Source organism: Solea senegalensis, linkage group LG18 (assembly GCF_019176455.1).
Source record: "Solea senegalensis isolate Sse05_10M linkage group LG18, IFAPA_SoseM_1, whole genome shotgun sequence".
Classification (NCBI taxonomy): Eukaryota; Metazoa; Chordata; class Actinopteri; order Pleuronectiformes; family Soleidae; genus Solea; species Solea senegalensis.
Window position 1 is genome coordinate 14542338 of NC_058041.1, and position 16346 is coordinate 14558683.

The following is a 16346-nucleotide window of genomic DNA, read 5'->3' on the forward strand; positions in this document are numbered from 1 at the left end:
GCGGTTAAGTGCAAAAGCGTAGGCAGGTCATATGGCTATTCGTCTTAATTTGACTTTCATTTATGGATAAGCTAATGCACGGGACCGTTTCCAAATGTTCCAATTATGTCAAGGTATTGGCAATCACGGATGGATCTAACACAGCAATATCTACAAATGCAGTGCCAGATCTGGTGGGCAGAGAGGTGAGATACACGAGTCTGGCACTGTTACTGCAAATGCAAAGAATTGAGGCAGTACAGGTGCATATTCACCCGTTCATCTTGCCATAAGACAGCCTTCCCCCACTGGAAACTGAAGTTTGAGCCACTTTGTGAACCACTCACTCCCCACCCAAGAAAGTCGATCACGCAGATCATGTGCAGATCACTCCAGATGCAGGTCTGAATGCTCCTGCCCTGATCCCATCCCAAAATTCCTGTTCCAAGGTGGTTCGTGTATGCAGGAAAGCAATCTGTGCTCATGGATGGATTAGAGACCGCCTCCTCAGTTCACGCCCTCTGACCAACGGCAGTTTCACAGGATTGTTGATAATAATCACTGCCAATACATTGATTTAGTTACAGCCACAACCACAATATTACCACTGATGACCATATGATTTGTCTGGCTAATACTGGTGTTAAATTTCATGGACTTTCTAATGTGAAACATTTTAATATGGGGGCCCACTATTAAGATGAACATTGACAAACCATGACAATCATAATATAATGTTTCCTTCTCTTTCTTACTGCCTTTTCTGTATAGTGCCTAACATTATTAGGAATAAATAAACCAGTCATTTGCAAGAGAGACCGTATATCCTTGATTAATTATTCACAACTTCATTTTATGCATGTGTTATTTAATAATATTTTTCTTTTTTTAAAAAAAGAGGGCTGGAAAGATGTCATAATTGTGACATTACACACCCACGGTGTCCCTGTGCATGAAGGGAATGTGTGCGCAACTCTCTGTGGGCACTGAATGCTAAAATAGAGAGTGTTTAAATCAGCTCTTCTTCTTCCACTGCTACTTTTTGTCATGTCGGGCGAACAAGAAGTGATTTTCAGAACTGTAGCGTTCGTCTTACCTGGGTGAAAGATAAATACGGACCCCCAAAGGTCCCCAAACGTTATTTCTGTGTCTTGTACTCTCAAGATATAATCTTACATTATTTTATCCTTATCTTATCATTAAAAACAAATAATAAATAAGCGGTCCTGCGATGGACGGGCGACGTGTCCGGGATGTAACCCCGCCTTTCGCCCTATGTCCCCTGTGAACCTCATGGAGGAGAAAGCAGTAGATCTATAAAAAACTATGCTTTCCACAAGCAATTAACACAATCAACAGTTCCTAAGGTTATAAATACTACAGGAATATAATGCATTTATTATGCAGTTCCAGTCATCATGTTTTCCATTAAATATCTCGTGCTCTCAAGATCAATTTCTTGTGTGCACTTGAAAAGTTGTTTTTTTCTCCCTGGGACTTCAGGGAAAAAATAAACATAAATAAATAAAATACAGCATTTTTGGCAGTATCTGGGAGAAAATTTCCAGCTGCTATCAGATCATCTCTAATGTCAGCAAATACTGTGCGAGTCTTTGCCTCGCTACTCCACGCCCACCTCGACAGAAGATGTCCTGGGAGTTCAGGAAGTTGATGTATTGTATTTTTCGGCGGGGGGGAGGGGCCGGGAAGTTGGAGGTTTAAGGACGCAGCAGCAATGCATCAGTTCGTCGTGCCACCAGCCAAAGAAAAGGGACTCCAGTTTGAGTCTTCCCTCTGCTGCACTTGCCTCAAGAGGAGCGCTTGTTTCCAGCTCACTTGGCGTGTTCAGCCTCCATGTTCTTGCCTCAAATCCACACGGAAGAAAAACAAAGCGCATCATTTTCTTATGCTTCATCAAATATTTCCAGCCTCCTTAGGAACACAGCGCTCTGTGTTGAATATGCTGTCGGCTTCACTTTAAAGAAGCGCCGGGGAACTTTTAGAGAACACGCCACCCACGGCACATGATGGTTACAAGCTAAAGGGAGTGGGTGTTGAGTCGCGGTGGTCAGAGGGCTGCTGTGTCAAATACGTGGAGAAACTGTTCTCTTGGTCTGTTCAGCTTATGCTCCCTCCTGGACGCTTCTAACCAGTGATCTTTCACATTCCACTAGAAGCTTCCCCTCACACTGTTCTATTATAGCTTGTGTTGTCTTTTCTTCTTCTCTTTGCCTCACGCCTACTTTCCTCCCTGCGTCCGTCTCTCAAAGCGCTTTGTTCGCGGCTATAGGTAGAAGGATTCACTAAATGCCTCGTATATTCCCACCACCTCATGTTGCCTGCGATAGAGTTAATATAATGGCAACAGGACAATAGGAACGAATCTGAGTGAAACACATGCACCGATGTGCCGCGAATGAGTTGGTATCAGTGGAGCTTTTGGGACTCTTTAGAGCTTCAAGGCGTCTCCGCGGCGTGTCATGAATATGTCTGTGCAGCTGTGGATTCGTACGACGAGTGCTCACTCATTTGAGGACTTCTCCTCCGAAACACAGCTTCTTAACAGCTACAACATTTACAGAAAAATGTTGTACCGCGTCTCGAGCTGCCAACTGCTTCGAGCAATAATCTAAAATGACACGCCAACCCCCAAAAAGCTTTCAAATTGTTCCAACTGCAGTTCTGTGGGTGCGGCTGCAGCGTTCGAGGGGGTGTTTGTTTCAGTGGGTGACACTAGACGCTGATGCATTATTGAGGAGCCTCAGCGCCGGCTACGTTTGGCAAACAACAGAAATGACGGCGCAAGGCCGGGCCCGCGTGAGGGGTTCCAGACGACAACAAGCGCATCTGTGTCGAAACACAAATGTGCCAGAAGAAAAATTGATTTGTCAACTGAGAGGCACCTTTGCATAAACACACTGCAGAAGTCAAATATTCATTCACGTCCTTGCAAAGAACCCCCTCTGTATGGGGTTTTGCTGCAGTTATGATCCACACACTTGGTTTTTTACACTTCTCGATGCAAACCATGATCAATGAGAATTGGGTACCTTGCTCAGGGGCCTTTGACCTGGCAGGGACTTGAAGTAACCCTTCAGTCACAAGCCAAGATCCCCTTCCACTTGACCATGGGCTGCCACATTACTTATTTTTTTATAGTTCTAGGGCCCAAATCATATCATTTGCCATCTACAGACGCCCTTCCTGTCTTCATTTGCGTTAATCCCGTCACTCGACCAAACATCCAGAGCAGCAGAATCCACTTTTGAAAATGTTTGTGGGCAATTCCTGACATTTTCAGTCACACTCCCACTGAGCTGTTTGCCCCTCTCCCATCAGAGCAAGACTGAAAAAGTAAAAGTGCTTCTTCCAGGATGCTGTGAGAGTGCTGCACTGTTCCACTCCTCTGCTTCCAAACTGTTGCACTTCAACAGCTGCAGCACAGTATTTTCTAACATTGCTGTTATTTATTAACTTTGACTTATATATTGTTTTTAGGTTGCCTTTTACTGATTTTTATTGACTAAATTGAACTCGTAAATACTGGACACCGAGATTGTGGCACCATATCTCGTTACTCATGTTCCTTACATGTTAAATGAGAAATAAAGCTCCTTGATTGCAGGTATCTTGCTTTTCTAGCTTTACTATGTAGCTGTTCCACCCTGCCTACGTCAGTTGTGACGTAGGCACAAAAACGTTCCTGTGTGCAGCGCTGAAATGAGGCCAGGCAACACAGAAAAAAACAAATAAACAGAGAAAAAGTCATGTGGAGCTGATAGGGTTAAAGGTATTTAAGTATCATCAGCATTATACTGAAAGCTGCAGTGTATAACCTTTGTTATTTTTGTTATTATTCTGCCTCTGTTTGTCAATCGTGAACAGAAATGTCACGTTATTTGCATGCTGTGCATTTCTGTGGAGCAATACTATCAGACCCGACTGAGGGACAGTTTGTGTGTGAGTAGTGGCAGCACAGGGCCGGGTGGGGACAAGAAGCTTCGTCTTTGTCTCGTCAAAATGCTGAACCGCCGGGTTTTTCGAGCGGCAGAATTCATTTTTCACTACTCGGGGGCACTTTTCTGTGATTTCAATCTCCCTCCGACCTGTTTGCAGTCCCCTCGCCAAACCACCGCAGTGTTGCCTCCGTCTGTCTTGACATAAAATGAATCACTTCCTGCGTGCGGCACAGGAATGACAAGATCCGAGCGGCACCTCTACGCTACACTGTGTGAGATATGGAGAGTTGAAAAAAAGATTTTTGGGAGGAGAAAACAATGCGTGACCATTATGGGGTGCATTCGGGGAAGTGCTAATGCGTTCTGGTGATTGCACTCTCTGTGAGACCTTTAGAATTGTGCATTAGGTTCCAATTACCTTGGGAGTCAGTGAAGGCATCAGCCTCATTAGTGCCATGTTCATCCTCCAGATGCTCTGCTGTGATTGACGCGGTAAGTTGCCTTTTTCTCCCACTTTTTCTTCATTTATTTATTTATTTCTTGACTCAGGCAGGACTTCTCCCTCCCCACTTCCACCTTCTTCAAAAAGTCTTGTTGTTTTTTCTCAGTGAATTAATACTTTGATCGCATTCCTGACCGCCTTCATTTTTGTCTGTTTCGGACCCGCGGCAACTGTTTTCGCTGCACGAGAAAGAGTCCCGTGTGCGATACAGCGAGTATTGAACGCACCTGCAAAGCGCACAGTTGATAATCTCGGTGGTGACGTACCACTCGCAAAGTGCCATTTAGCAGTATGTGTCCACTGCACAGCACGGTGAATCCTACCATCCTGACACACAGGGATCTGTCATTGTGAACATGACAGGCACATTTTTCCCATCTTACATATGAGGCTTTTATACCCACACACACACACACACTGTCTCTCTGCTCAATCAGATTTGTGTGTAAACAAAAGGCTTAAGGGAAATTATTAAGACGCGCATCATACATCATCCTGTCACGCTCTCTGTCAACTGGTGTGCGTGTGTGAATATACTGTACGCACAAAGTATACAGTCTATATATTACATTACACAGAGACTTACCTTTTGGGGTTGGAGGCTGTATTGAAGCCTGGGAGCAGATTTGGACATAAGGCCAGAGGCGTTGACACTGCATTCCCTCAGGCTGCGACTATCAGAGAAATGAGCCTGGAGTTTTTCTCTGTGTCTCCTGTGGGGAGAGCAGAAGCAGAAGCAGAGGAGAAAGAGACAGAGACAGACAGAGAGAGAGAGAGAGAGAGACATTGCAGTATTATTTATAAAAAACAAAGAGATAACAGCCAACAAAAGACGGTTTCTTGGACGAGGTGATGATATCTTTCATGATTTGCTGTTACTTTTAATGGCCTGAATGACACTGCTCCATCATGTGCGACCTGGCACATGAAGAAACGTTCACATTTGGAAAGGGTAACAAATACAGTAAACATAAAAGGTCAGATAAAAAAAAAAAAAAGGTTATTTATATCCTTAATGACTGTAAATATTTTTTTTGTCAAATGATTAAAAGCACACACATGATTAAACTTAAACTTAAACCTGCAACACCACAAATACAGGAATTTTGCCACACTGTGTACGTGTGAATGCAGTTTGTAAACCACTTGTTCTGCAGCACCAAAGTCCATTATGGAAATCTGTGTTTTTAGCTTATGGGGGACACAGGCGCTGTTGGTCTGCTGCTGCCTTGTTTGGTAAAGTTTGTGACAGTCTAGTGAACCCGAATGAAGGATTTCAAACCCTAAAGTCACAAGATAACACATTTGAGCTGACTGATTGAGGAAGCGGTGGATTAACCTCTCTTGTGTGCAGGGATGTCAAATCACAGATTTTCTTATGGGCTTTGGTGCATGGAGTTTGTTTGCAAACTTCAGTTGCAGTCAGAGAAGGTTGGAGGAGATTATGAAGGAATAATACATGTACATCAATAATACAGTATTTAGAAAACAATTGGAGAAAAACCCGTTGAGAATCACTAGATCTAAGAAACATTAGTGACGCATTCTAAACAGGTAAAAGGGACAAAGCCACTCTGATCATATGTCATATGAGGGCATTGTTTTATAGCTGTAACAAAGGTTTGATGGTAGTGCAACACACTCGAAAAAGACATAAAAATAGCATTAGGAGAGTTGATGTCTGGCAGTGCAAATGCAAAGTGAAAATGTTTCTGAGGCAATGAAGCATGAAACCTCCATTTCATGCCTTTTGACAAGATTCTGACAAAAGAAAGTAAGAAAGACAAAAACCTCTCAAAAAATACTGCCACAGACGTTAGATTAGATTCTTACATCACAGAGGGAAACTGGAAGGAAAAAAAAAACTTTGGTTTGGTTGGTAACATGTTTATATTCACACATAATGTAAAATGATGTGTAATCAATGACAGCGGAGTAAACATGTCACATTAATGGTGCTGAGTAGGGAGTCGAAGGCAGATTTGCTGCACAGTAAACAGCTTAATGATATCCACCTAAACATTATAAATCTCTCTCTCTCTCTTTCCCCCTTACAACCACCAAAAGAGGAACTTGCGAGAAAAGTGTGAGAAGGAGAAGTGAAAACGCTATCAACACAAAGAAACGGAGAAGGTTTCCGATTGGATTAAAAATTAATTGACGCTTAAGACTTTTGGATTAAATGTTAATTCACCATTAAATGTTCATTTTAGACATGAGGTTGCTAAACTCCCTCTGCAGCTGAGGCCTGTTACATTTTCACCTAATTAAAGGATGTGGGGAGCAAACTGGGCGAGGAAATGTCTGAAGAACAAGAGACGGTGTGCAACAGTGAGAGTGGTAAAATAAGATAAGATAAGATAAGAGAAAGATAATCCTTTATTACTCCCACAATGAAATTGACATTGTTACGGCAGCAAGACTGTCAAGGTAAAGCAAATAAAATAGAATATACAGTAAAGACATATTCATTGTTTGCCTCGATTCAATACGCTCACAAACTAACTACCACTTTTAGTTACAGTTACAGTACATTGTTTATAAAGGTTATTGCACAGCTCAGCCCACGATAATCAACAGCTAATGTGGATGTTTGTCAAACGCACACATTATGGCGGCTCACTGTTGTCCCACTTAACTCCATGAACCTTGTAATATAAAATTGCCTCTTATGGCAGGCCTTTAAAACGTAAAGGTGTCTCTGTGTCTCGAACTCTTCTGTGTAAGAGCTGGAAAGCGAAGTTTGAAAAACACTCACTCTCCTGCACCAACGTCCATTGAGAAAATCAGGGTTTTTAGCTCATGGGAACACAGCTGTTAGTCTACTGCTGCCTCAAGATAACACATTTGAACTGACTAAAATATTCGCTTAACCTGCTCCTATATACTGTGATGTAAAATCACTGATCTTCATATAGACTTTGGTGCGGGGGGAGTCAGCAGTTTCCAGTTAGAAAAGGCTGCTAATCAGAGAAGCGACTTCAACTCACATGTTTTGTGATGCTAGAGCTGCGAATAATTATACGTGTATCACTTCCTGTCAGAAAGTCTGGGTGAGGCCATGTGAGCCTCCATGTGAGCCTCCCGCATGCTGCAAGCCAGGCACCAATCCTCGCTAAGACGCTTCGGCTGCTGTGACGGCGTCTGACTCAGACAATCTCCTGCTGTGTTCGTCATATGTTCACAGCAAACTTCAAAGAATGCGCGCACCCCATTTTCTGGACGTTTTCCAGGGTATTAGTCTGAACAGCTTTTCTGAACTGTAAAGCCAAACTGTATTTCTGGTCAAGAAATCCAGGTTTTGGATTAAATTATTCATGAGTCGGTCATGGGTGGTGGTAGAGCAGGTCATCCTCTAATCTGAACATTAGCGCTTGGATCCCTGGCTGTGCCAAAATGTCTTTGGACGGGGCCCTAAACTCCAAAGTGCTCCTGATAGCAGTGTTGGCAGCATGTGAATGAATGGCCATTAGTGTGAATGATGTATGGATAAAGCACCGCAGTGACATTTTCAAATTAAAACAGCCTGCGTCCAGACTGTGTTTCCGGAAGCAGATTTTCTCTCGCCATTGTTTTGTTCAGTTGCAGAAACTTCTGCTAATGACTGGTTTGCTTTTAGGTTGAAAAGTGAACCTTAAGGGTCACTTTTCAACCTAAAAGCAAACATTGGCAATTGTATCCTGAGCAGTTTGCATTTTAAGAAGTAAATGTGGAGTAGCCATAAGTACACGGCTGGCTGTATGAATGCACATGCAATTGGGTGTGAATGACCAAAATGAAAAAAAAAAAAAACTGTAGTGGAAGGTCTTTGAGTGCTTTTCAAGACTAGGAAAGTAGTAAATCAATACAGAGCATTTACTCTGGCTACACTATTCAGAATGCTACAATAGTGAGAGTTTTTTTTATTTATCAGGCCCTATTCAATCACGTCAACCATTTCACACTCTGCCATTACTTTTCTTTGTCTCCATTGCTTTTCTTTCCTCCTCCCTGCAGAGACTTACTGATTTTGCCAGGCTGTTTTTGAGTAGCAAGGTAGACTTCAATGCAGTCTCTCTCTCTGTCTCTCTCTCACACACACACACACACACACACACACACAAACATAATTGAACACACTGCACTTCTAGTCTAATTTGTTGTGTACGTCGTATTCTCTGAGAAACCGACCCACCAAAAAAAAAGGGCCATTATCACAACAGCAAGAATAGTGCTAAAAAGCTGATTAAAAAATAAGACAGATCACCACTGCAGCCAAGAGGCAACATGTACCCATATAAGAATATATCTGATATACTGTGCATGTTTGTTTTTTATAATCATTTTTCTAATTAAATTTAAATTAATAATGTTTCTTTATCTTTATGTACGAAAATGATTGTCTCTTTGCTCTTCCTGATTTCGGGTAATCTGTCAGCCCACGGTGCAGAGCAGTGCTCTGCTGTCGTCCCCTCATGACAATGAAATTTAAATGCCTTGATGTCATAAACGTAAAGACTGTGCATGTTTTCGATTAATATCGGTCATTTTACTTGCTTACTTTACCTCAAAAAGCCCAAGTTTAGGAGCTGGCTTATATTTCAGCAACACTTGTGTGTATAGATGTCTGTTTTTCAGTTCTGTTACATCTATAAATAATGTAAAGGGAGAAGGGATAAACCAATAAAACATGGACACGAAAAAACATAACAAAAACCACTTTACAAATACATCTTGGATCTTTTCCCTGTGCAAGTATTTGACTTGAATGTATGCCGCAAAATTTGAATTTGAAGCACAACTAAATTGTCGTCTCTCGCTGACGCACAGTGAGAATTTCAGCGGGCGCCATGCCATGATAGTAAAGTGCTTTTTCTGCACAGCCTGAGGCATACTCCACTAATGTGGTGCTGGATGGCATCACTCACTTGTTGCGGTGGTAGAGAGCCATACATGCCACTCCGAGAAGACAGATCCCCGAGGCGATGCTGAAGATGGACAGCACCTGCCTCTGGTAGGTGTCACCGCTCTCTGCAAGAGGAGACAATACAGTTCAGAGCAAACAGAATCTCCACTGTGACAAAAAGAAAGAAAGAAATAAAGACAGAGACGTGAGCGGAGTTCTGTTGCAGCGAAGGAAGTGGGAGGGGTGCATCGTGAATGGACACAAATGGAGAGTGGACACACAAACAAACACACAAATGTCCACCCCACAATCTGCATTAGCATAGAGAGGCCGATGCCGCTGTCAGGAAATGTCAGTGTTGGAGCACGGGGAAGGGACATAGGCAGGGCTCAGTGACATGTGCTAACTGAAGTGTGATAATCACTTTGTTCAGACAAACCCAGCAGGCAATACCAATGCACTGACTCTGCACAACAGGGGCCATATTGAATGTGTGCGTGCGAGTTCTTTATGTGTGTCAGCACTCGGTGACTGATGACTACGGGGAATTAGCAGCAAATGAATGCTCCCAGAGCTTCCTGTCAAACCCTTGCACATCAGCGGCACAAGCTTAAGGTCACATGCGGCCCGGGATGAGCATTTTGATCCCAGCAGATATTTGGTCGGACTGAGCAGCTGCAATTTTTAGACCCTCGCACACGGACTATTAAAGGTTGTGTTGTTGTGTGCGAAGGCGAGTCAGGCAATGGCTGAAAACTCACTCAACAAATCAGCCAGTGGTCAAAAATAAAACTGTAATAATCACTAATCTGCTGATATCAAGTGTCAAAAGTAAAGAGAGATTATGATGTCCCAATAAAGCTCTAGAGTTTGTTTACACCTCCAAGTCAGAGTCCATTGCACACTTTAAATCCACAGAATTCAGACAATATATCCCAAAACTCAACAAGCTTTGACAAACCCTTATAATGACTCTGTATATATAGAATAGAGAGAGTCAGAGTGGACGTTACTCTCGACTTGTAGTGACCCAACATCTTCAACTTAGCTTAGTCTGGAGAAAAAACAAAAACGCTTACAAAACCATGTCAAATAAACAAGATATTAAAGCTAGTAAGAGCTGGATTGTGTATCAGATATAAAGTGATCACTACATAAACGTAATCGGTTGCCTGTGGATTCCCATTGCATCATCTTTTATGTTCATTTCAAGCATGTTTTATGGCAGTGATCCACCTCTAGCGCCTCTCGGCATCTTTGGTGATCTGGTAAAACGCTCTCCCTTTGCTATCCCTGCGGCTCAACAGCTATCCACAATCTCTTTCTATATGAATACAGTCAGCGGAGAAACTGGCGTTTATGTTGCTGGGTATATACACGTCTGAGGTAATGTCTATGAACAGCAAAGCTTCCTGCCAAAATGGCATTATTTTTAATCTGACTGTTGCATGATGGAGTTGCGTGACATCAGCTACCGGAGCTCAGTCGGTGGGTTTCTATCAGTCTGTTTTTATGTGCATGAAAACGCCCGAGTGAGACGCGGGAAAAATCAAATAAAATCTTCAGAGGTGGAAAAGTAGATAGAAACAGTTTCAGTGAATCAAAGAGCATGTTTAGAAATCTACAACTCCCTGACAAATATTATATGATAATGAATTAAAGCAGCAATGAAACATGGTATGTGGTCTCTTGATTTACTTCATCCAGTTATATGAAATGCGCTCACCCACTGCTTATCTCGGTAAACTCACTCCCATTATACGCTCACAATAAATGTTCTTTTTCTCTTTATCTCTGAAAACTGTGGTTCAAATGATTGATAAAATGTAGTGGAAAGACAGCAATTGTCGTTTATGACCTTTAGGACAACCCCACGTGACAGCGCTCACTCTCACTCCAAAATAATAAATCCCTCTGTGAGTGATCTCAGCACCTTGGTAACTACATGGGGGATAAAAGAAGGGCAGAAAACTTCAGTGTCACCCGCTCTTCACCTTTTGAAGGCTCGTTTGTGGCTTTTGATGCTGTCACAGAAATGTCCAGGGAGGTTTTCTTCATTCGTGCTTGTCCGCCCCGGTCTGTCAACCATCTCTCCTGCAACTCTTGTTTATACAGGATATTGTGGGGCTGTATGAGGTCCTGGTGCATAAGTGCTGACTGTGTGCTCCCTGCTCTGCAAACCAGTCTGAGAAAACGGAGGTTCCCTCTCAGTGAAAACATGGCTGCCAGCGGGGACAGGTGTTACAGAAGTGATGGTCAACAAAGCTAAAAAAACAACCTAAAACTTCCAGTATATACTATATGTCTAAGTATAAGTTTCCATGTACAGTCACTTTTCACCTGAGCTAAGTTTGGACCAACCACTCACTGATAAGAATAATAATAATAATCTCACACGATCATTAAACTCATTATAAAATGCTGCCATTTCCATATTAAACCTTTGAAATAATCTCAAAACCTAACTTCATTAATCAAAAAGAATTACCCATGACCCACTATGTGTTATGGGTCATCATGGTATCTTCCACCATTATCACACCTGGGCATAATCCCATATAAGGAGGCACCAATCACCGGCTCTGGTTCAATCCCAGAGTTGAAGAATAGAACGTAAGATTATTATGAACATGAATAAACCGACCCAGATCATACCAAGCAGCTGTAGTAGATGTGATGTGATTTAATGTGCTGCATGCACTCGGGCACCACAGAGGGAATAATGTATGTGGATGCCAGTTTGATACATGATTGTCTGCTTTACCATGTGCCGCTGCTGGCAATCAGTGACAAGGTCTTCATCACACAAGGGAAGACAGATTGTAGCAACTTAATGGCTCACAAAAAGAACATCAATGCTTGTTTATGGCTGCGATATCTGAAAATGTCCACTGCTCCCTGACTGGACACTGAAGTTTGTCCCACTTTGAAATGAGCTCCCTCTCCCTCAACACAGTCCGCAGAGACGCTCCACCGCGGCACACGGGAGTTCTCGATCCACCGCTGCCTCCGCAAATGAGTTCAGTTGTGTTGTTTGTGACTTGAGGGTTGAAAATTCTTTGGTCAGATTGACCAAATTCACGCGCACTTACCAAATGAGGCAGCAGCAGACTGTAGCGGCTCCCGTGTCCCTGCGAGTTAATAACGTTGATTTTCTCTGTGGACTTTGGTAAAGGAGAGTGCAATTTTCTCTCAGACAGAATAATCCTTAAGATATCGTAGACCTAAGTCGGTGCAGAGTTTATTAGCAGAGCCTTGACTTAGAAAGATGTATTTTTCCTTTTCTCCCAGCCATGTTTTCAGTTTGGTTACGTTTATTAGGGTCCCCATTTGCCATTACACTCAGAAATGGCTATTGTTCCTGGGGTCTGTGTTTAACACAGAAGTAACAAATAAAATGAAAGCAAAACTGAAAGTCATCATTGACTCTTTTAATGGGACAGAATGGTACTTCAGATTATAAGAGCTATTCTGTAGCACAGTACAACAATACTCACTCAGATAATAAAATATAGGGGGGGGAAGAAAAGTCAAGTGAGATAAAAACCTCAGTATCTCGGTCTGGCTCTTGGTGCAGGGGGATACCTACAGTATAGTCAGTGCTGACGAGGTCAGTATGTCATACAATCACACTTTAAAAATCCCTGAACTTCCACTAAGGCCACGGTGAGTGCTGTTGGAGAAGCTTCCTTTGCTCAACGCTTCCCCCCTGAAGTGAAACAGAGTGTTGTTTCCACCACTTATTTTTACATTCTTCTTCCCGCGCTTTACATCAGTGCTGCATCAACATATTTAAGAGGGGTAAAGAATGTGTGAGCGAGTTCAAAGTGGAAGCGGAACCTTTTTCATGTACCAAACGCTTCAGGGGGGCGAAAGATAAAGATAGCACGATATCACATCCTGGATCTGCAACATGTGTGGATATACGTTAGACGTTCAAACTACCCACTCAGCCCCTGTGAGGAAAGTTACCATGGTTTGAATTAAAAAAAGTCAGTCCAGAAAAAACAAAGAAGCTGCATGGGAGTTTGGAGCTGTGACACACTGTTGCTTTATTTAGCAGCGGCAAACTGACAAATCGGTTCATAGCACTCTTGGCACCGGATTAAACTGACTAAGACTTTTTCCTTTTTATTGTGAGGGGGCAACTTTTCTCATAAAATACAATTATGCAGAAAGATAAATGACATTGAATTACTGTTTCGCAGATAAACAAACCTGAAAAAAAGAAGCCTATTTATGAATGAATTTCTCTCCAGATTATGGGATGGGAAATAAGTTCTTTCTTTGCGTTGTAGATAGAATACATATATCATTTTTGCAGACAAAAAAATAATCCAGAATCAAAAAAATCATGAGGCCCTGGAATGATTGGAAAGATACAGGCTCCCCCTGTAGTTGCACTTTAAAAATAAAATAAAATATAAAGTTATGTTAACACTTTAGATTAGGGAACACATATTCATTATTATTATTAGAATACCTAATGAATATGGTCCCCACTATTAACTACAAGTGTTAACAGTGTCCAAATGATTCTAAATTCAGTCTTTGTTACTTAGAACATGTTCCCCATAGTAAAGTGACATCTTGATCGTGACTAATTCACTAGTATTTGAACACTTATTAACCAACACATGTTCCCTCATCCAAGGTTGCCTCCTTTTCCTATTCTCGTGATACTACCACCATATAAAGTCCATACTCAGCAAAGCATATTGAGACCGTAATTCATATACAACAACTTCCTTACTTACTACTAATAAGCAACAATTCTAAAGTGTCTAAAGTCTAAAGTGTTACCAGAATTCCTTTCCCATCCTGCAATAATGGCAGAACCGCCTGAGCAAATGTCTCTCAGTTTGTTATCTGATCATAAGTTACGCGTCAATCGTATCTGTGCCCCTGTCGACCCTGCGGCCTTTACCATTAGTGACAGGTCCTCTCCATATATGTGAAATATCTTTTCCCTGCTGCTACAACATCATGTACAAGCATCACCTGGGACAAGCCACCCCCCCCCCCACCCCAACCCTTCTCTGAATAAATGAAATATGCTCTTTCTAAATCAGAACATAAAAACAACTGTCTACAAAGCTCTGCTGAATTGCTGCAAGGAAAAAAAACCCAACATGCAGCCTGCATATAAAACCATTACAGGCCTTTCATCCCTGAAGCCTGCGAGGCATTCTGGAAATTAAATGCAAAAACATGTTGGGAAAGAAAAGTGAACAACCGCAGCTAAACCACGTCACGCTGACATGAGTGGAAGACAGTCCCGTGTGGCCGCAGAAACGCCATAGCAACCACTCTATATGTGACAGGGAGCATACAATAAAATGCTTAAAGGCGACAAGAATGCTTGTATCGCACATATATGTTAGTTATGGAGGTCTACTTACATATATTAACTTGTTTTCATGGTTAAAAACCTCCTAATCGCTACAAACGAGCCGATCAAAATATCTCCTCACTGACGCTCTCGTCAGTCGCGCTGTTTCAGACCAAAACCACACCCCCAGAACGTGGACTGTGTTGTGATTGGCCAGCCAACGAGAGCTTTCCTACTGTCCTGTGATTAGCCAGGTACCTGGAAGTGACATAATAGATAGGCCAGCTCTCAGATACACAGCTCCCCCTCTGGCACGGTGGACGCTCTGCATCTCAGCAGCTACAACGAGAGTAGTTCTTCTTCTTCGCCTTTAAATGAAGACGACGCAAAAGCAGCTTTTAAATAGTGAATATGTTGTGGTTCGCGTTCCTCGTCTTCGACGATCAACTGAATACGTTGAGGCGTTTGAGGAGGTTGTCATTTAGAGGTTCGGCAAAACACCGTTGTGACATTTGTAATCGCCATATTAAAATGATAGTGAAGTTTTAAGTGTGTTTGTATAAAGTACTGACACATAATTAAAGCACAAGCCGTGACAGATCTGAGACAAAAGGCTCACCTATGCCCAGTTAAGTCTATCAAAACACACGTTTGCCTCCTTCTCCTGGCTTTTTTGATTGGAAACAAAAGTCTGTGAACTGCACCATCACCTGCACCAAATTACATGACTAAAAATCTATGTTTTTGAGTGCCAGGGATACAGTAGCTGTTTGTATACTGCTGCTACATTTGGTAATTCACTTAACAACTCATTGTTTAGCGGCAGTGGATCAACAACTCCTGTGCGCTGTGATGCAAAGTCGCTGATGTTCTCTGTAGACTTTGGTGCAGGTGAGTGAGTGAGTGTTTTTTTTGTTGTCACTGAGAGTGACCGTATGGTGGTTCTCAGGACAGTGAGCATCAAAAGCTCCGTCAGTTTCTCATAAAACCACACTCGAACAATCATTTTAATCAAACATTAGCTGCAGCCCCACATTTTGGCTGTATTCTGACTGTGTCGCACGCCAACTGTCACATGTCGGACTTTTTAAAAGAACAAAGTCAGGGAAAGGCTTAGGTACATGAATAAATATTAGCAGGTGAGCACAGTGCACCCCCCTCCACCTACATTCATCAATCGATCAATCCTGTTCTCATTTCCCCTAAAGCTCCGCCCACCTGCAGCGGCATTCTGAACTAATTCAGCCCCCAGATTAAAACCCACTGAACTGGGGAATGTTGTGCGCGCGACCGCGGCCGTTTCTTTCACAGAATCTTCCTTCCTGTAAGTGTGTGTGTGTGTGATGTGACAGCCACGCTGATGGAAAACCTCACAGCATGCAATGACGGTTTTTCATGTATGCACAAAAGGCAGTCAGAGAGCGGGGAAATGGCGGTAGAAGAGAAAATGAGAAATGGTGTGCATGTGCGTGCGGGAGAGTATATTTGTGTGTGGGGTACGGTTTGATATTCTCTCTGGATAAAGAGCAGCGTGTCTTTTTAAAGGAAGGGGAAGCGAGATAATTTGGTTTTTAAAGATTTCTTTACCAACTGGAAGGTGGAAAGGCCTTAAGTATTATCAATGGAATCCCAAAGAGGTTCAAATTGTATATCTGTTACCTCTCACTCCATTTGTAAACTTATTTTCTA

At 42.4% G+C, this 16346-nt stretch overlaps 1 protein-coding gene across 1 annotated transcript in view; it reads right to left on the reverse strand.

Moving 5' to 3' along the window:
- The window catches only part of nrg3b (neuregulin 3b), a 251334-nt gene that overhangs the window by 27323 nt on the left and 207665 nt on the right, over positions 1–16346 (reverse strand). Inside the window, exons 5-6 of the mRNA XM_044014049.1 lie at positions 9348–9450; positions 5027–5153 (exon numbers count right to left, since the gene is read on the reverse strand). Coding sequence (XP_043869984.1) covers positions 5027–5153; positions 9348–9450 — 230 coding nt within the window. The remainder of the gene's footprint in view (positions 1–5026; positions 5154–9347; positions 9451–16346) is intronic.